This window comes from Chiroxiphia lanceolata, chromosome 7 (genome assembly GCF_009829145.1).
Source record: "Chiroxiphia lanceolata isolate bChiLan1 chromosome 7, bChiLan1.pri, whole genome shotgun sequence".
Taxonomy (NCBI): domain Eukaryota; kingdom Metazoa; phylum Chordata; class Aves; order Passeriformes; family Pipridae; genus Chiroxiphia; species Chiroxiphia lanceolata.
The window spans coordinates 29746690-29765779 of NC_045643.1; the positions used below are offsets into that span (position 1 = coordinate 29746690).

The 19090-nt window shown below is 43.9% G+C and overlaps 1 protein-coding gene across 2 annotated transcripts in view; it reads left to right on the forward strand.

Annotated features, from left to right (window-relative positions):
- The window catches only part of KALRN (kalirin RhoGEF kinase), a 506307-nt gene that overhangs the window by 407119 nt on the left and 80098 nt on the right, over positions 1–19090 (forward strand). For both annotated transcript variants that reach the window (XM_032693924.1, XM_032693926.1), the window contains exon 36: positions 370–616. In XM_032693924.1, coding sequence (XP_032549815.1) covers positions 370–616 — 247 coding nt within the window. The remainder of the gene's footprint in view (positions 1–369; positions 617–19090) is intronic.

Below are 19090 nucleotides of genomic sequence, written 5' to 3' on the forward strand. Positions count from 1 at the left end.
CTATTGCCCTTCTAGAAAGTCACCCCAGAAACTAAAACAACACAAAAACCCCCAGGGTTTCTGATGGACACTCACAGCTAGAAAATTCACAGCTTGAAAATTCCCCCACAGCTAGCATTCAAAAGGTTAGGGGGTGGGTAGCTTTGGTGTCTCACTTCAGCCCAGGAAAATCAATAAGAAGTAAAGGAAACCAGGGCCACAACATGTTGAACTTTGACAAAAGAAATTATTAACTTGGCTACTAAGGAATACAAATCCTGTCTTTGCCAGTGTAAATATGATGCAAAGATGATTGCTTTCATCCTACCTCCTCTAACGTCTATTCCTTTTCTTTTTTTTTTTTTTTTTTTTTCTGTTGACCCTGGGCAGTTGTCTGGAGGGTGTGAACTAACTGTGGTGCTCCAGGACTTCACAGCAGGCCACAGCAGCGAGCTGAGCATTCAGGTGGGGCAGACAGTGGAGCTGCTGGAGAGGCCAAGTGAAAGGCCAGGCTGGTGTTTGGTCCGGACCACAGAGCGGAGCCCACCTCAGGAGGGTCTGGTCCCCAGCAGCGCTCTCTGCATTTCCCATTCCCGCAGCAGTGTGGAGATGGATTGCTTCTTCCCTTCAGGAAAAGGTAGGCAACAGTCTGAAAGGTTTGAGACTGTTTTGAATTTTCCCTTTTGTATCATGTAAGTGCAAAGCTGTTTGGGCTGCTCCTGCAGTTGGCATGGGTAAAAGGCTGTTCAGTCATTGGTGAGTTTTGTTCCCAGGTCTCTGTGAATGGGCACAGCACAAGCCTGACTCCATGTCCATGAATCAATGTTTGTACGTGTGCGTCTTCTGCTATGTAGTAATCATTATTGTCTTGAGAATATGGATAAAAATAAGACTTTTAAACAACAAAGGGACTGTTTCAGTGCCTAATGGCCTACTGGGAGGGGAAGTCATGCTGTATATATACCCAGGATGCCCCAAATTGTGGATATGTTATTTTATGAGTGCCATGGTGCACACCAGTTCATGTTCTTTTAGTATAACCCTACTGGCTATCTGTAACTGCAAAGAGGCCACCAGTGAGTACTGGTACACACTACTGCCTTTTGAACTGGAGACATTGTATGTAATGGCACAGTAAAATAGGGAAAGAATACAATTAGTGTGGAACAAAACACATCCCTGGTATTATCCTGAGAGCTTGGGCTTCACGTGCAATGAATGGTGAAACACTGTTTGTCTCTGTGATGTCTGTGGCCTCTTTAGTCGACGTTCTGTTCTGAGCAATGTGTGTCCCACGTATAGCATCCATGCAGCCAGGCTTAGGAGACGCTCCAGACTGATAGACCACAACTGGTTCAGCTCAGTGTGGCCAGAGCAGATCTCTTTTTGGCTGTGGCCCCACTTCTGGCCATGCACAACGCAAGGAATGTCCAGGTAGGAAAGGCTCGTATCATCCCAACTTGAAGCCTCCAACCTGAACTGGCTTTTTAAATTTTTTTTCCCCCATCTGCATTAAGAGAAATAGAATTTGAATCATTGTTGCTTGAGCAAGTTAATCTTGGTGGTTTTGTTTGTTTGGAGAAAAAGCACTGAAGCTGAGCTGTAGTCTGTCCTCGTTCCCTGCCTGCCCTCCCACTGCGGAGGCTGGGAGTGGGACACATGCCCAGGACAGAGCAGCACTCTAGGACCAGGGTCTGCTATCAGACTTTCCCTTAAAGAGGCATCTGAGCCAAGTCCGGGGGAGGAGAGCTCAGCTTCTCCTCTCAGATTCGATGCCCTCAGCTGTCAGCTCTGTTTGTGGTGTGAACTGCAAACTCCTCACGCACCTCTTAGACCCACTGCCACCTCTCTTGCCTGTCACATGCTCGGGGCCCTGCCCTGCTGCTGCTGCCACAGGAGCCTGTCCTGTTCCGCAGCTCTCCACTGAGAAGTGCTACAGTTGCTTACATGCAAATTAAATCTGGGAATAAATGGAAAGGTAAAGCTGAGAGTCAGCCTGGCCTGTGTAAGAGCAGTCACTGCCTGGCATGACTCACAGGAGGCCAGGGACATGTCTGCTGGGTGTGTGGTCCAGCAGTCGGGCTTGTGGCCTCTGCTGAAGGACACTTCACTGGGTGACACCACTCAAACTTCACATTATGTCCACCAGGTTGTAGAGCTTTTGCTTAAATGAAATATATCTAAAAATTGCAAGAGTAGGCTGTGGAAAGGGAGGCAGGAAATCCTGAGGATGGAGACAGGGTGGTGGAGGGGCTGGAGGCTGGCAGGGGATATGGGAACTCTGCTTTTGGCATAATTGCACGAGCTCCAGGGCACAGTGGCACCACAGGTATGGCAGGATGGGCACAGTGCTGGGCTGTGGCTGGAGGTCCAGAGCTGACTTCCAGATGCCTGGAAGCTACCACGCTGTGTCAGCTGAGCACTGAACCTTTGCTAGCATGTTTTGCCTGCCTGTGGGCAGGTTCTCTCACCTGATATGCTGCCACAGCTTCCAGGTTGGAGCTGGCTCTTGGCCCAGCATCTCTAAACAGCTGCTGAGTGAGTCTGGGGACAGCTGGCTCCAGCCGTGTATTCATGGCCTTTATTTCCTTATACCTCTTTCCCCCTTGGCCTCAGTTTTCTTCCTGCACATACCAAAGCTGTATCAGGGAGCCTCAGTATTAATGGGATCTCCAGAAGTGCAGCTAGAAATAATAAAAATAACCACCCTATGCACTATTTTGGCTAGAGTACAGCAAATAGGCTCTGTGTCTAATCAGTTCTCCCTCTATTAGGAAAACAGGAAGTTGTTTAAACTGAATGAACAGATGCTGGGAATAAAGAAAGAGGGGTAAGTTTAAAGGGGGAAATGCAGTAGCTGCTGAAAGAGCCTGCTGGTCTTATGAGATGCTGGAAAGATTAGCATGCTAAAGGGCTTCTGACTATTCAGGGTTGTGCCCTTTCTGCTTCCAGGAGCTTTAGGCACAAGTTGGATATAGAATTCCTTGGTCCAGGCTTCCAAAATTTCTGGCCTTTCTCAACAACCCAGAACAAAGGCTGGCACATCTTACATCAACATTAATGGTGTTCCCAGTCTGCTTCAAGTATGTAAACATACACAGTGGCAGGAAAACAGGTTAACAGCTGAATTTTGCTTGCAATTACCAGGACACATAATTCTTTGCTTTTACAAGCACTGTAACTTCAAGAACAGAAAGTACCTACACTCAAAACTTAACATTTCTAATAATAGAATTTGCCATCTATTTTAGAAACACGCAGAGTTTTGCCAAGTATCCAAACATAGTTACATCTGCATAGAGGGAAATGGCAAATTACTCTGTTTTGTCCTATTATAAGTTATTATGGAGTGTAAATGTAAATCGTGGCTTAGAGAAGCTACCTACTATCCTTAACATGCAAGAGTAAAGAAAGTAATATGTCAGCCAACATCTGAACATATGGAGGCTTAACAGATTCGGTGGGATCACCAGGACATTTTGTAAAGCATCAGTGCAAGTCCTCATCAAGCTTTTTTAAACAGTCTAACTGAAAGCCACTGGAAATGCAAAACCAAAGTTCACAACTGAACATGTGCTCTGGCTCTTCCTCACTCTTTTACACCTCCTTTGAAAATAGGTGGTGAATTAACATAAAATATTGCAAAAGGAAAAATGTGGTGTCAACAGAACAGAACAAACCTAGAAGAGAACACTTCCTACCTTTTGTAATGAAATATGTGTACAGATCTCTCTTATTGATCAGTAAAAGTGCAGAGACTGTAAGGACTGGTCTGCCAGCCTTCTCTCTGACTCCTGACTGTGTTCCTTTGGAGGATACACATTGGATTTTTTCAGCTCAACACACAAGTGTACTCCTGCCTGTCCTTCCTTTCCGATGATCTGACAGTGTTTGCAATTACCCTCTATAAAAAGGCAAACAGATTTCTGGAATTAACCTTTTGCAAGTGATTTACAGATGATTGAGTAAAAGGAACTCTGCAGTCTCTGTTACTGTACTCCAGAATCTGCAGGATGTTTTTTCTTCTGACTAGCATCCCTAGGAAGGAAAAAGAAAGATCTGTGATACCAGCAATGAAGCTCTGTTTGAACTATCCCACATGACTAATTACAGGAAAGCTGTGACTTTTATTTCTTTTATTTCTCTTTTACCCTATAATTGAGATCTAAGGTATTAAGCTATACATTTCAAATTAAGAGAGCAATCCACTTGGGTATAAAGCAGCATCGTGACCTAGCCAATATTCATTAAGCATGTTGCCACAAGCATATTCCTGGTGTCAACCTGTTAACTTTGAGTGATTCCAAATTTGAATTTGGCCCGTGAAACTATTAGATGAAATCTTGATCATAAAAGTCTTTGTCTTATGACCCCTTACACAGCATTTTTCATGTACAATCAAATACACAGAGTATTTCAAAGAGAAACAAAGGTTAGTTCTTGCAGTAATTTTAAGCAACCTCCATCACAAAAAGAAAAAGAAAGCCTTAAAAAAAGGTAGGGTTTCATGGCACTTGTTTTGGATTGATGATATGTGAAAGGAGGGTCCCATTCAGGGCCCCAGACCAGATCCTGCTCACAGGATGCTTGTGTCTGGTGCATATCTCTGGAGGAGATAAGGAATATATTTTTTTAAGATGCTATGCAAACATCTTGCTGTGCAGGCAGACGGCCACCTAACAGCAGGGCTTTGGTGGCAGTGGTGGGTCCTTGTAACAGAGCAAACAGAAAAATAGTTGGATCTCTTTCAACTAAAAAGGGAATACAGATCTTGCAGGGCATATGTTAGCAGGGTGAGCATCTTGCCTGCACTTCCCAGATGGGTCACTTTGGCCTGGTCCGTCAGCTGGGAGAGCACCAGACTTTGGGCAGGAGGAGCAGGAGTTTCGGTGCTGTGCAGGTCACAGCTTATGCATTTGGAGGGTCTCCTGCCCAATCCTACAGCCAGAGAGAGCCTGTGGCTGGTAGGTGCAATGGCAGGCTGAGCTGTGGCAGAAGGAAGCAGAATAAGGATTTAACCTAGTGAGAAGGGTGGTACCAATGAAAAAGAGGTCACACTGAGACTTGAAGTTTTGTAACTTCTCCTCGTGGGAAAGACCAGATCGTTTAATGCATTAGTGTGCAAAGCTGGTCAGGCTAATCCGGCTCGAGTTGCATTTTAAAGTCTCTTTCCTTCAGTTACTGATCTCAGAAGCATCATCTCTGTAGGGAAAAACATTATTGTTTCTTCCCACGTCTCTTTTTAAGAACATCTTGGATTTTAGTGCGGGAAAAGAGTCTAGGTTGCTTTTATTGTATCCCTGTTCCTGTTGAGTATTAAATTGCGATCTGCATTGGCTCACGGATTTTCTCTGTTGTGTTTTAAACAATCTCTGTTGCAAACATATTCCATGGTAATGATTCCTGATGTCCCAGGGGAGCTGTGTGAGGACAATTCAGAAGTTTTAGTGTGCTGCATTAAACCTTCATTTGTCCTTGTAGAGGCTGAGAAATTGGTTTTGTTTTTGAAAGTCTTAATGAAGAGCAGTCGATTAAAATGTTTGCAAGGCTCTGAACTAAAGGAAATATTTCATTAGGTAACACAGTTGATATAACTTACATAAACAGGTCGTGGGGTTTCCTATTAAACAAACAATGTTCAGGCTCCTATTGTCAATATAAATATGCAATATTTAAATTAAAAAACAAACTCTCACCTCTGTTCTTATTACTGCTCCAACAAGGGTGTTCAGAGTCAAAATTTCATAGTGTAGGCTGTCTTTCAAGAGAGGTCACATGGAGCCCTTCTGCTGGCATTTAGTGCCTCCTTGTTACAAGTTCAGGACATAACTTATGAAGAAAAATCACATCAGGAAAGTTTTTGCCACATTTTCACTCCTTTTCAATTATGATAGAGCAGCTGGAAACAAGCCAGTCAGCCAGCATGGTGTGACATGGCAGCTCTCTCTGGGCTGGCATTAAGGCCTGCCATAGCCCAGCTCAGGACTACTGCTCTGCCTCAGTGTATGAATGTGGCTCTATGCAGTTGTGAAAGGAATGGGAAAAGAAAGACAAAAAACCTCAAAACCACTTTGCTATTTCAGTCAGGTCACCTTTTTCCTTTTTTTCTCTGCTGTGTCTCCCTCCTCTCTCTCTTCAAACAATGTCCATCTATCTTCACCTTCATGGCCCTTCACAGTTTCTCCCCACCATATCACTGCTTTCTACCTCAGCGGGCAATGCCTGCGCCACAGCTGGAGAGCCAATGATGCCTCACTCCCCGACTTACTGGTATATTTTGATCCCAGACCTCTGTGCTTTCTCCTTCTTCAAAGTCCCTCTGCAGAACAACTCAGACACCCATAAAGTGTCCATGCTTGGAGTTATCCATGTTTATACCTTCTCCTGGACTCTATTAATCTCCTACACAATAAAAAAATGAACAAATACTCAATAACAGTTGGCAATACGGGTGATGAGATCTGATTCTCATTATGTCTAAGGGGTAGGCCAAGTTGAGGCTGAGAGGATGAGCCATACCTGTGTAGGGATATTCATGTCACTATGCCTGTAGCTCTACAGAGATTTTACCTGTTGGGCACATCAGAAAAACAAAACTATACTGACAAATCCTTGCCTAGTCAACCCCTAAGAGGCAGTGTCAGTCCAAGCACTACCTGAGTAACTAAGCTGGACACAGCCTGACCAAGCATGGGAAACAGATTGTATGCTGGAGCCATGCTCTCATGGCTTGTGAACAGCCCTATTTCTCCGATGTGGTATTTCTGTGTCATGATTTTTTCTTGTTTTCAGTATGGCATCACCAGATATTAACACCTACATTCAGCCATGTGGACTTGTTTAGGACATACCAGGTACCACTAAAATCAATAATGCTTATTGCTTCAGCTGCTTTGTAATCTAATCAAAGCAAAAGGCCTCCAGTGCTCTACCTGGGACTTTATTTTTGTGGAGAAGTGCAATTTTGATGAATGCTTTGATAAAACAGGAAAGGCTATTTTGGGGGAAGTTGCTTTGCTTTTGTACAGTGGATTTTTATTATTTTAAACACAGGAGTCTTTGTTTAAAAGAGAGAAGGCCTGCAACTTTTCTTGTTTACTTTGTCTTTGCTTCCCCTTCTGACAGGGGGTAAAATATATCCACCTAGTCCCCTGACAGCTTAATCCCAAATTTCAATGTACAGTGTCTGTGCTGGTTTTATCACTGGGAAAACAAACAAACAAACAAAACCAAACAAACAAAAAACCCAAAACAAACAAACAAAAAACTGGAGGGAATTTAAAATGCTATGGCACACTGAGCTCACCAAGAATGCCAAAGGGTTCAGCACTTGGTCTGACAAAGAAACTGGCGAGAAACTCAACAGTGGGACTGAGGGGAGGGGAAGATGGATCTCAGCTCCAAAGAGGCTTTCTCTTATGGCCTCTCTGGACCTGTTTCCTCTCTTGCTTTTTTTTGCTCTTGCCTTATTTCTGTCTGTCAGAGATGTTGAGAACAATACTCAGGTATATATGACTAAGCATTTTAAGGTGAGACAGAGAAGGAGAACTGAGTTGCCAAAACATAACCATGCATTCTCCCAACTCTTTGATGTTTCTCTAAAACTCTCATGTCCTGCTGAAGTTTTCTTGTAAAGTCATTGTTGGAAGGCATTTTCATTCTTCCCCACAGGGAAGAAAAGAACCACTTGTGCAGAGTCCCCCTCTGTATCAGGCTCAGGACTGCAGGGCCTCACACAGCCTCTGTGGAAGCCCACGTTTTCCAGGGCCAGGTTAAGCCAACCCAGTTATGTCCCTCTTGCTGTCCTGCAGAGAAGTGAGAACCTCCCTCCTTGGCTGCAGCTCACAAAGGGAAGGTCCCAGGTGGTCCCTGTTGCTGGGACCTGGCTGCTTAGGTGAAGAATGAGTGGGTGGCTGCAGCCCTCTCCTGACCCCACAAGCCATCTGAGAGGGAACAGCCTGAGAGCACTTCAGCCGTGCATACCTGGACAAACAAGACTGCACTGGTCCTTTTTTACCAACTTCAAAGATATGGTGGAAAAGGGGTCTTTATTGCTCGCTTATTGATGTCCCAGCTGTTGCGACATCACAAAGGCCAAAGACAGTTCTACTGAGTAAATACTATACTTTTAATTAATTGAGATAGTTTCCCAGGGTAATGTGGGCTGTGAAACATCCCATGTGGCCTAGGGAAGACCAGAGACATCTTCTATATAAAGGACTCTAAGCCAGTCCCCAGCTCTTCAGTGATGCCATCATATGCCTGTTCACAAAATGGCAGAGCTCAGCCTTCCGTTGTGTTCACAGGATCAAAGCAGAGTGAGAGGCCTTTGAAGGGACTCCATAAATGGTGCTCACAGAGTCTGAGCAGTGGTTGTTGTACTGAGAAAGGACTTGGGCTCCTGCTGTAGTAATGAGGTTCAAGAGACCAGGTCAGGTATTATCTAAAGCACTCTGCACAGTTATCCAGGGAAGACACCTACTGAAAATTATCTGAATATTCTTTTTATTAACTGCATAGGAAGCTTACAGATGCCTCCTGTTTCTTCTCCTTGGAGCTGTGGTGCCTCAGTGCAGCGCAGACACCAGAGCAAGCAGGCAGCATAGAGAGTTCATTTTGTACCACGAGGTTTTATACGAGCTCTGACCTAAAGCCAGCAGCCATAGCATCTCCATGCCTCCACCACGCTAGTGAAAAACAAGCAGCCTGGAGGAAGGGTATAAAAATAGCTCCTTGAGTGAAATTTATTTCCTCTGTATTTAGTTATGTGTCTTGAAATACATGTAGTGTGGTGGGAAGGGGGGAGTTGTTCTGTAGCGCTTGGCCCATCAAGTTAACAGGAAGGTCATCCTCAAAGATCAACGGGAGCATGTGCAGGACTTGTGTCTTGTGTTTCCTCTGAGGCCAGACTAAATTTAGCATTTTCACAGATGGACATTGAACCATAATCCATCTAGGACTGTGGGGTGAAGAGTGGAATCTGCTTTTTGCTGTGTAACCGGCCTTAGTGCTCCACTATTCATTATTACCTCATGGTTTTCTGCCTTGCTCAATATTCTGTAACTTACTGCCCGATCCTTTTCCCTGAAATGTTTAAAGTTTGAGCATGAAGGAAAAATAAACTGCTGGTTCTGGGTTCATGCCTGACATCCCCTACTAACTTAGTGTCAAATGGTAGGTGTACTTTTTAACAGCACCACCACCAAGATTGAACCTATAACTGGTACTTACTTGCAAGAACTGCAGTAACGCAAATACTAATGATTGATGATTTTGACTTACCTAAAATGTTGCCTCCCCACTCTTTTAGCTTCCAGACAGTTAAAGGGACTAATCCTAAACATAGTATTTGCACCCTGCAACGCCTGTATACTGCTGGGCTGGTCCTTCCGTTGCTAATCTTAAACAAATATTTTATGAGCATGTTTTGAAGTGAACTACTTCTGCTAAAAACCCCATTTCCCTGACTGGTCTGAGCCAGAGATAGGCAAACTGTGAAGCAAAGCCCATGTATATTAAATGATGTATTTCCAGTAATAGAAATTATGTTTCTGTGTATCTGCTTCAGCCCACTGCACAGATTTGATATATTGATCCTGACATGAGAAGCCTGATTTTCCTGTCATTTACACAAGCATTTTTTCAGAGCACTTGTTCCCAGGTTACACATTTTGCAGAAGAGCCTGAAACAATGTCAACTTTGCTTAGTTCAGATTAATCCCAAATCTTAGGAAGTGGAATTATTGTTCTTGTCACTATGATAGTCTAAAAATCTAGAGCAGGAGGTCATTTATATAAATGTCAGTGTATCTTTTTCCATTTGTATTAACTGGTCTTATAAATGATATTATCTCTTCTTAAAAACGTTGCCTTTAACTCCAGAATTTTATTTTTCTTTTCTTTAAGGCAGAGTCTTTGACTACATTTTCCTTAAATCTGTTTAAATAGGTGTCTCACAATTCAGAACAGGATAACAGAGGTTAAACCATTCTTGTTCTTGGATATGCTAGGCATTTATTAAAAGATGCTATTTTACATATGTATTATATATTCTTCATAAATGCACTGAACAATTATTGATTCTGCAGAATTGAAAAGCGGTGAAATAAGTATTTTTATTTTTTTCTTTCCAAAGTTTGCAAAATAGAAATTAAATTTTACACAGCATAAAAATAGAGATAATTGCTTGCATATTGCAGGAAAGATTGGGATGGCCTCCAGCCTCACTAAAGGTGTGCCTTCCAACAGAAACAATAATCATACACTTCACATAATAAAGCAACCCTGACTTCTCTTAAGCAAGACAATTTGCAGTTCATGAGTGTTGGTGACTCCTGTTTTCATGGAGTGAACGCTCCATTTTTTTCACCAATAACATTAAACTGCCTGATGCCAAACTACAGGTCTTTTATTGTCCTTTTCTTTTGGAAGCCAAAAAGATTACAAGTTCTAAAGTAGCACCCAGTGTTCATATTTCAAGGACATTTTTCTATTTTCTACACTAGGGAGGAACACTGAAATCTTTGAACTCAAGACACACTTCTAACAAGTATTTTTAGGTCTTCGTACATTTTAGTTTTACTTCTTTCAGACTGTATCCAGTTCTTTAGTTTCTCTGTAGACTTCATGTATCTTCAGGATTTTAAGGTAATAGCTGTATTTTGCCAAAGAGTACATACATACTCAATGTCCTTGGAAATCTATGGGAATTGCATTTAGGTACTAGAGAACAGATTCTGGCTGTAAGAACCAAATGGCATTCTTCAGAAAAGCACTGAAGAATTTATTAACTCTGCAGGACTCTTACTCAGTGAAATAAGAACACTTTTCCTCTCACTAACTGCAGAAGTCAAATTAGGTTTCATGCAGTGTGAAGGAATCAGGGTGCTCTTGCTGCAGAGGAAGGACAATTTGACCTGTGAAAAAACCTTAATGAAAAAAAGCTTTGTGCACGGGTGGCCAGGCAAGGTAGTTCAGGCTTTACACCCTGTAGGCTTCATGGTCATTGCACATCTGTTCAGACAGATCTGCTGTGGTTGTGCTGTGCATACATAGTGCTGCTCCATGGGACAACTGCTGGTACACAGCCTTCACTTGGGATTTATACACACTCTGCAATGTTCAGCCTGCTGCAGCCTTTCCTTATTATTCCAAAGATGTGCCTTTCTGCACGTAAAGATGCAAAAATGTACATTCCACTCCCATCAGCTTCTGATTGCCATCATAAAACAGGACATTCAGGCTCAACAGAGTTGGGCTCGTGCTCAGCAACACTGGGGGCTAGTGCCTCTCCCTCTTTGCTGAGCAAAAGATAGTCAGCCAGATGGAAGGACCTGTTTTATCTCACATGGGGAGGCTGAACCTCTCTGAGCATCAGGTATGTGTCCTGTGCCTACTTGAGAAGCCAGGATCTACCACAGTGAGAGAGGCCAGGAGACAGCACAGTAGTACAGATGATGCAACTCCAGGCTTTTGCAGCAAAATCTGAACAATACTGACAGGAGAACCAAGGCAGACCAAGGAACCAATCTGGGCTAAAACAAACTCTTTTTTTTTTCCACCCTAGGTTAATTTTAACCTGGATCCATTTGCGGATCAGATTCATTGTGAGGCTGCACAAACATTTCTGTTGGCACAGGGGAAGCAGCAGGAAGGAGCAGGCACCTGGGAGAGACAGGAAAGGCAACAAAGGGTTTTGGCAGGGCTGTTAGCTCTTGACAACTCAAAGTGCTCATGGAACTATCATGTAATGTGGAGCTGTTACATACCCAGATTTTGACTGAACATAGGAATTAAAAAGTAGTCCGTGACATCATGTACTTGTCCCTCTCACAGAAAGACAAGAGGTTTTTCTGTCCTGTGGTGACTTGAAATGCCAGTGTGTAGAAATCCAGCTTTTGGCAATGCCTGATGGTACCAAGCAGAAGGGGGATTTCTAGAGTATTTGGTGCTAGACTAGCAATTGCTCTCTGGTATTCCCAGGAGCAGCATTTCTGGCAGTATATCAGCAGAAATCCTGCCTGTCAGAAAGCTAACCTCCTCAAAATGCCATTACTGTGATAGTATGTGGACACCAAAGAATGAAAGCAGGCAGAGGTTCTCCACACTGAGAAAAGCAGAAGGGTTGTTTTCTAGCCAGTCATTCCACCAGCTGATAAAAATAGCTTTAAAACTACTTTTTTTTTCAATTTTCCTCACAGCAGGCTGCCTGTTATGTGTGCCCTTGTTATTTATACCCACCATAAGTTTCAATAACAGCTCTACACGTTCTTTTATGCTTGTCTTAGATCTGGTATTGTAAATCAGAAAGCTTTGCCATCCTAAACATTTGAACAGTAAGAAATCCTCTGTTTTCTTTTTACCCTAGAAGAAAAAGGAAGTGGAAAATATAGTGAATGCAATAATTTGGCCTGAATAAATAAAAGCTTTTACAAGATTGGCATTGAATTTTATTTTAATTCCAGACCAATTCCTCCAGCTTGGCAAAAGAGTGAAAATTTTCTCTCTAACTAGCAAATAGTGTATGCCAGTTTTTAAATTTTTCTTCTAACTTGCCTTGAACCATAATTGTGTGGGGTACTGGGTAGAGGAAAGGTGATGCATAGAATTTGCAATTTGCTGCAGGACATCTCAGGAAATAGTCTGAATACTCTTTCATTAAACAAACAAACAGGTAAAACAAAACAGGTAACAACTTCCTCTAAGGAAGGAGAAATGTGATTTAAAGAAAAAAATCAGCTGTGGCTTCTACCATCCAAATAGAACAACCTCAGGCAAGTTGAGACAGGCAGGCCAGGAATAGTTTTGTTACACTATTAGTTTATAGTTGCTAAAACAACAACTCACCTTTGTCAGGCACAAGTGGGTGAGGCTCCTGTTTGTCTTGGAAAGCAGACCGTGATGGGCTGAGATAGGCTTATGATTTCCCCACTGAGACCCAACAGAGTAAGGCAGGAGCCAAAACATGTCCAAAAGGCAGTGCTTTAATGCTTCTTGTCTTCTGTCATTGGCTATTGCTGTAACTCCCAAAGATATGTCTCTGTTCTAATGGAGATAAGTGCTTCAGGAAACAAACACACAACCTGCTTTAATTTTTTATTTCACTCTTTTCTGCTGAAGGGTTTGGGTTTTTTTTATTCTGACCAGTAGCTTGTTCGGGATGTGCCCACCATCCAGCATACCTCTCCAGCAACCAGCCAATACCATACTAACATAATGTGGTACGTGGTTTTGCTTACTGGACCTTGTAGGTTAAACTAGTTCATGAGAGGAAGCTCTTTGCTACAGCCTCATGTGAGTGTAACTGATCTGGTGGTACTGATGGTAGGTCAGAAAAGCCCTCTCTGCTCATACAAGACCTTGCTGAAGCAGTAGAGCCAGTCTAGGAGCAGGTGAACCTACCCTGAGGTCTTGGAGGATGCTAGCAGGGCTGCATTTTACATCAGCTTGTAACTGTTTTCTTAAGCAACTCGCTGCCAGCAAATGGTTACTGCTTAGGAAGAAGCTGTATATATAGTGGAATTGGTCCTGTGCCCAGGAAACCAGAGGAACTGGACAACGTAGGAATCTGTTCTGAGATCTCTGGGAGGCAAAGTTAGGCTGGAGGTTGAAGGGGCACATGTGTTCTGCAGGTGTGTTTTGCTCCTGAGAGTGGGTGAAACTATTCTAGATTATACCTACCTGAATATTTTTGGAGTAACTCTAAATTGCCTTGAAACAGACTGAATCATATGAAAGCAAATATATGTATCTCATTCTGTGGTCTGCTCTACGGCCATCCACCTTTACTTGATGAACTTTTATAAGATAGTTTTGGGGATAAGTCTCCAAGAGACTTCTTCCATAGACTTTTCCTTCTTTTTAGGATGCTGAGAAAGAGAAAATATGGGTTATAAATTAGGAAAGAAAGTTAGGCTAGTGTCAGTAGAGGGGTTCTCATGTCCGGGGGGGTGGGTTGAGCAGTCTGTAAAGGTGAGGTCCATCGCAGCAGAGCAGACAGGTCTGGCTTTAAGGTTCTACAGTAGAGCTGGTGTGCCAGGATGTTATGAGGTCATGGCAACTCTGCTGAGTTGCCATAAATCCATCCTGTGCTGACATCTACAGCAGAGGGATCAGGAATGATATATTCTAACATTTGCTGAACATATGCCTACATTGCAGTTCAACATGGAGGTTGTGCTGGACTGTCTATATTTCTTCTTAATTTGTTTGGTTTAGCTAGTTGAGAATGTTCTTTTTTTACCTACCACTGTGCTGAACTGAGGAGCCAAAAATCTCTCCTTGGAGTTGTACTCTCTTGAGCCAGGAAGGAATATGACTCCATTTATTTATTTATTTTTAATTTATTTTATCTGTTTTAGTACCCAATAAAGTTGTTGTTTTTTCCAACTGGCACGACAAGGCTCTGGCTATTTTTAAAGAATGTGGTTCATTTGATTTAATCTAATGAATGTTTAGTGCTGTTGAAAATAGCTGGAGCCAGAGCCAAGAATAATGTACTGAAATGTGCTGGTTGAGCAAGGACTGCTTCACTCTGCCTATCTGCTTTCCCTCCAGTTGTTCAGATTTACCTGGTTTTGCAAGTAGCATTTGCAGGCAAGACATATCGATCAAGGTGCTTTTTAATACTGACTCTAAAGGCCAGTAATATCAGAGCCATATTTTGTCACTCCCATTTCAAGATACATCTAACAATAACAATTCTTCTTGTTGTTCAGTATGTCTAATCTCTGTTTCAGACCACTTTAAAGGGAATGTGAAATGCTAATATCCTTTTATTGCACATAGAAAAATTGAGGCATGAAGTGGTAATTTTTTCCCCTGAAGTCACCCAGAAAGTGAGGGAATGAGTAATGAAACAAGTCAGGTAGCATCTACTGGGCTCCCGAAGTTGGTGTGTAACTCTTGATTTCTCGATGAACTGAAACAAGACCATAATCTGAAAGCAAGTTCTGTTAAGTCTTTACTCCTGGTGTTTCTCACTGACTAGTTCTCAGTCCATGAGAATGTCCATGTTTGCCGTTCTGTCTGCCCTGTGTGAATTGCTCTGCAGAGGTACCTAGCTCTCCCTATCAACAAAATTTAAATTTCATGCGTGTCCTTTTACTATCTGAATATGACTCTGCAAGTCATATCACGTATTTAAATGATCTCTTTAAAACTGTAAGAATCCATCTTCCTTTTGCCATTCATGAGTTATTTCTGTTACATAGTTGGTTTCCAATTCCTTCCTAAGAAATGAGTAGCTAACACTTAAGTTTCATTGGATTAAAAAAATAAATCAGCCATAATACATCTTATTCCATCATAGTGGTGCCCAGAGGGATGGATTTTCTGCAGAGATCACTTTACACCCTAAAGCACAATGTAGGATTGACTTGTATAAGTAATGAACAGATGCTCCTGACAGCTATTACATTATTCATCTCCCTGTGTATATGATGGGGGGAAGGAAACAGCACCTGTTATTATGGGAGAAATATTGTCGCTGCTGTTCTGCATTACAGACCTCCAGGGCAGTCTGAGCCAGGCATTTGCGTTGACCCAAAATGAAGCCATGCCAGTTTACATCCCCTAGTTGCTCCGACCTGTGTTTCCCTCAGTTAGATCTGTTGGTGTATAACCTAAGAAAATGAAAGAGCTGCTGCAGGTATGAGGGAGCACTGGAGACAGTGAAAAAATTTATGTTCCATCTTTCACCCCAAATTTTGCACAGTAAGGCAGGGTCAAAATATGAGAACTTATTTCCCCTCTACAACAAAAGTAATTTTTTACAGGCTTTCTTAAATTTCATATGAAAGCAACTCATATGCCTGGGGACTGTCTAATGGTGTATTTAGGAGCAGACAGAAGTGATTTCCTTGTCATCCTGACATTAGACTGAGATGACTTCCCTTCCATCATTTGGTTTGAGCAGGGCAGCTCTTGGCCCATGGTGCAGGCACACTGCTAATTGCCTTAGCTTCAGATGCAGCAAATCAGCACCCTAATATTTTCTTGTCTGCTCCACTGCAGATAATGATTGTGTTTAGAGTATGATGCCAGGAGATGTTTCCTCAAAGAACTCCTGTGACTCAGCTTTTCGGTAAAAGGGGCTTATAACAAAGAGAGAGAGTGCCTTTTTACATGGGCAGATAGTGATAGGACAAGGGGAATGGTTTTAAACTAAAAGAGGAGAGATATAGATTAGATGTTAGGAAGAAATTCTTTACTGTGAGGGTGGTGAGTCACTGAACAGATTGCCCAGAGAAGCTGTGGCTGCCCCATTCCTGGAAGTGTTCAAGGCCAGATTGGTCGGGGATTTGAGCAACCTGTTCTAGTGGAAGGTGTACCTGCCTATGGCAGGGTGGCTGGAACAAGATGATCTTTAAGGGCCCTTCCAATCCAAACCATTCTGTGACTCCATTCTTTGACTCAGGCGTCAGTTAGAGCAAGGGTATGGATGCTTTCTTTGCCAGGGGACATCCAGGTTATTCATGACCACAGTCACACACTCATGCATCCTGCTGATAATCTAGTCCCAGACAAGCAGCTCCTCCTCCCTCACCTAGAGCAAGTGGGCTGTACAGATTTCCACCCCCTCCCAATCTCTGCAACTCTTCTACATCCCGAAGGCCAAACTCCCTACTTGAAGCTAAAGGCTCAGTGCACTTGGCAGTATAGTGCTGCTGCTGCCGCTGCTGAGTGAAGCAGGGGCTGGAGCTGAGCTAGACTGCCCACAGCACATCTCCCCCTCTGCTTTATAGGAGCTAATTGGATGTGTTGTGATTATTAAGAATATGGCTTTCAGTCTTATTTTGTGAAATATTTATTGCATGTATAATTCATCAGTGAGTATGCATAGATGTATGGGGTTTTAAAGAGTAACTTCTTAAAGATAACCTTCACAACGTTGCTGAAACTGTAGATTAGGGAGGGGTGGAGCCTGCCTGCTCCACAATAATGACTTCAATTATGTTTTAATTAGGCAAAGAGTTTTTTCAGAGCTGAGATTGCACCTTAATTATGTTTTAAAGTTTGCTGCAATTACAAGAGCTACGAACTTGCTTCCAAACGCTCCTCACGGTCTCAAGACTCCATGTCCACGTGCTGGCTTAGCCAAGCTTCGTTCCCAGGCAGGGTTTATTGCAGTGCCTCTGCCGTCACACACTCCACGTTTTTCTGCTGTTCTCTGGCTTTCGGCCGATGTCTCCGAGCATCCCGGTCCCCCGCCGCCCCAGGCCGCCCGTGCCGTGCCGGACCCCGCCACCGGGTGTCCCCGCCGGCTCCGCCACCGCCGCGCCAAGGACCGCTGGTCCAGCACACCCCGCCGCCGGGCTCCTCGCAGTGGACAGCTCTTCCGAGGGTCGCGGGAATTTAGGGCTGAAATGCGATGCTTAGGATGTTTCCTAGTTTCTTATAAGAAGAGTCTTAAAGGTTTTCTTAAGCTGACTTTTAAAACCCACCAAGAGCTGGACTCTGGCGAACCCAGCACTGTATATGGACTGCTCCTGCTTTGGAGCCCATATTGCCCATCAGGGCAGATGCCACATGAACAGTGAAATGCCAGTGAAGAGCATGTTCATCTTATGCATTTTCTGTTTGCACAAAGCAAGCTAAGATCAGGGGGGAGGCATCCAGCCCATGGGGCAAGAGGTGGGCATGGTGTGTGAGGGTGTGTTAGAAAAGAGAGATGCAGTACGAAGTACAAAGCAGAGAAGCAAGGGCCTGCCTTCTCAAAATAGCCCTTCTGGAAGTTTCCTGAATCACTCAGGCCCTAAGCTGCTGCCTTCTTACTGCCTGGCACTTCTGGTAGCCAAAATAGCCACCTTGAAGAGCTGCTGCTAGGGGAGCCGTGGCAGGGACAAAGAGGCAAGGGTGTCCCAACTGGTTCCCTGTCTACCTTTTCCTTCTCTGGCTGCAGCTGCGGTTTCTGCTTTGTGTGCAACATATTATCTCCCTGCTACAGGCGTAAGAGCCCTGAGTGCACCCCCGAGACATTCCCTTGCAGCTCCCAGATAGGCAAAGACCCAAGTCAAAGAAAGACAGGACACACAGCAAGAGGGAAATAGAGTTACAGTGGCCTTCATTCTTGTGTACTGGAAAGCACCTTGGTGCTCAAGGGCATTGGCAGGAAAATTTTGTGTGCTGAAGGCTTGTCGTGAAGTTGTTAGTCATTCCAGTGAGGTTGTAGTTGAAGAACAGTTCCTGCAGAGCAGCCAGAAGTAAAGAAGGAGAGTTTCCTATTTGTCACTGTGGTGGAGGGAGTCTCTCAGGGAGGGGCTCTGGCCCTTTTCTGGCACCAAGTCCTGAGGTCCTTCTCCCAGGATGGCTCCAGGGTGTGCATGATCCCAGCTGATGGTTACATGGAATCAGCCAGTACAGGCCTGCCCCTGGACAACAGCACCCTCTACATAAGCACAACCCAAGGTGGGTTTGTGAATGCTCTACTGTGGCCACAACCCTCCCTTCCTGTCCAGAAATGGCCCTTGGCCCCACGGGAGTGGCACAGGAGCCATTACCAAGAGCCTTAGTCTAGATGACCAGTCTGTGGCATCAGTAGAGTCATGCCTGGTAGGGCTGAAGCCCTGGCACACAGAGGCACAAATCATGGCACATCTGCCGTCTGCTCTTCCCTCTCAATACCTATTCCTGCCTAGGAGAAGTAGCTTGTTGGGTTTGTTCAGGTTTTGATGCAAGAGTGCAAAACTATGATGCTCTCGCTCTGGAATCCTGCCCGACCTCTCCTACCAGCTGCCTCCAGCAAGGTTCAGGATGTTTTTGGCACCTCCAGTTTTCTATGCTTTAGGTGGGAAATCCCAACACAACAGGCTGGCACCTTCCAAAGCAAGCTGTGCTCCTGGTTCTCAAGTGTCTTAGTCCATGTGTCAGAAGGGTAGGCATTCCCACTGCAGTGCTTCAGGCAGGTCTACTGCTGCAGAAAGCAGGCAGAGCCCTTGGGATCACAAGACAGCTGGGCAGTATTTTCAGCTAGTTGGAAAGAGTTTTAGCTGTCAGATGCTTAAGCTAAGGAATGGCACTGGGGGAAGGGGGGGACAGGGGGGAGAAGTTGTGAAGTTTAAAAAACCCGCAGCGGTACAATTTTTGCCTTTTAAAGGCTTTGGAGGAACCC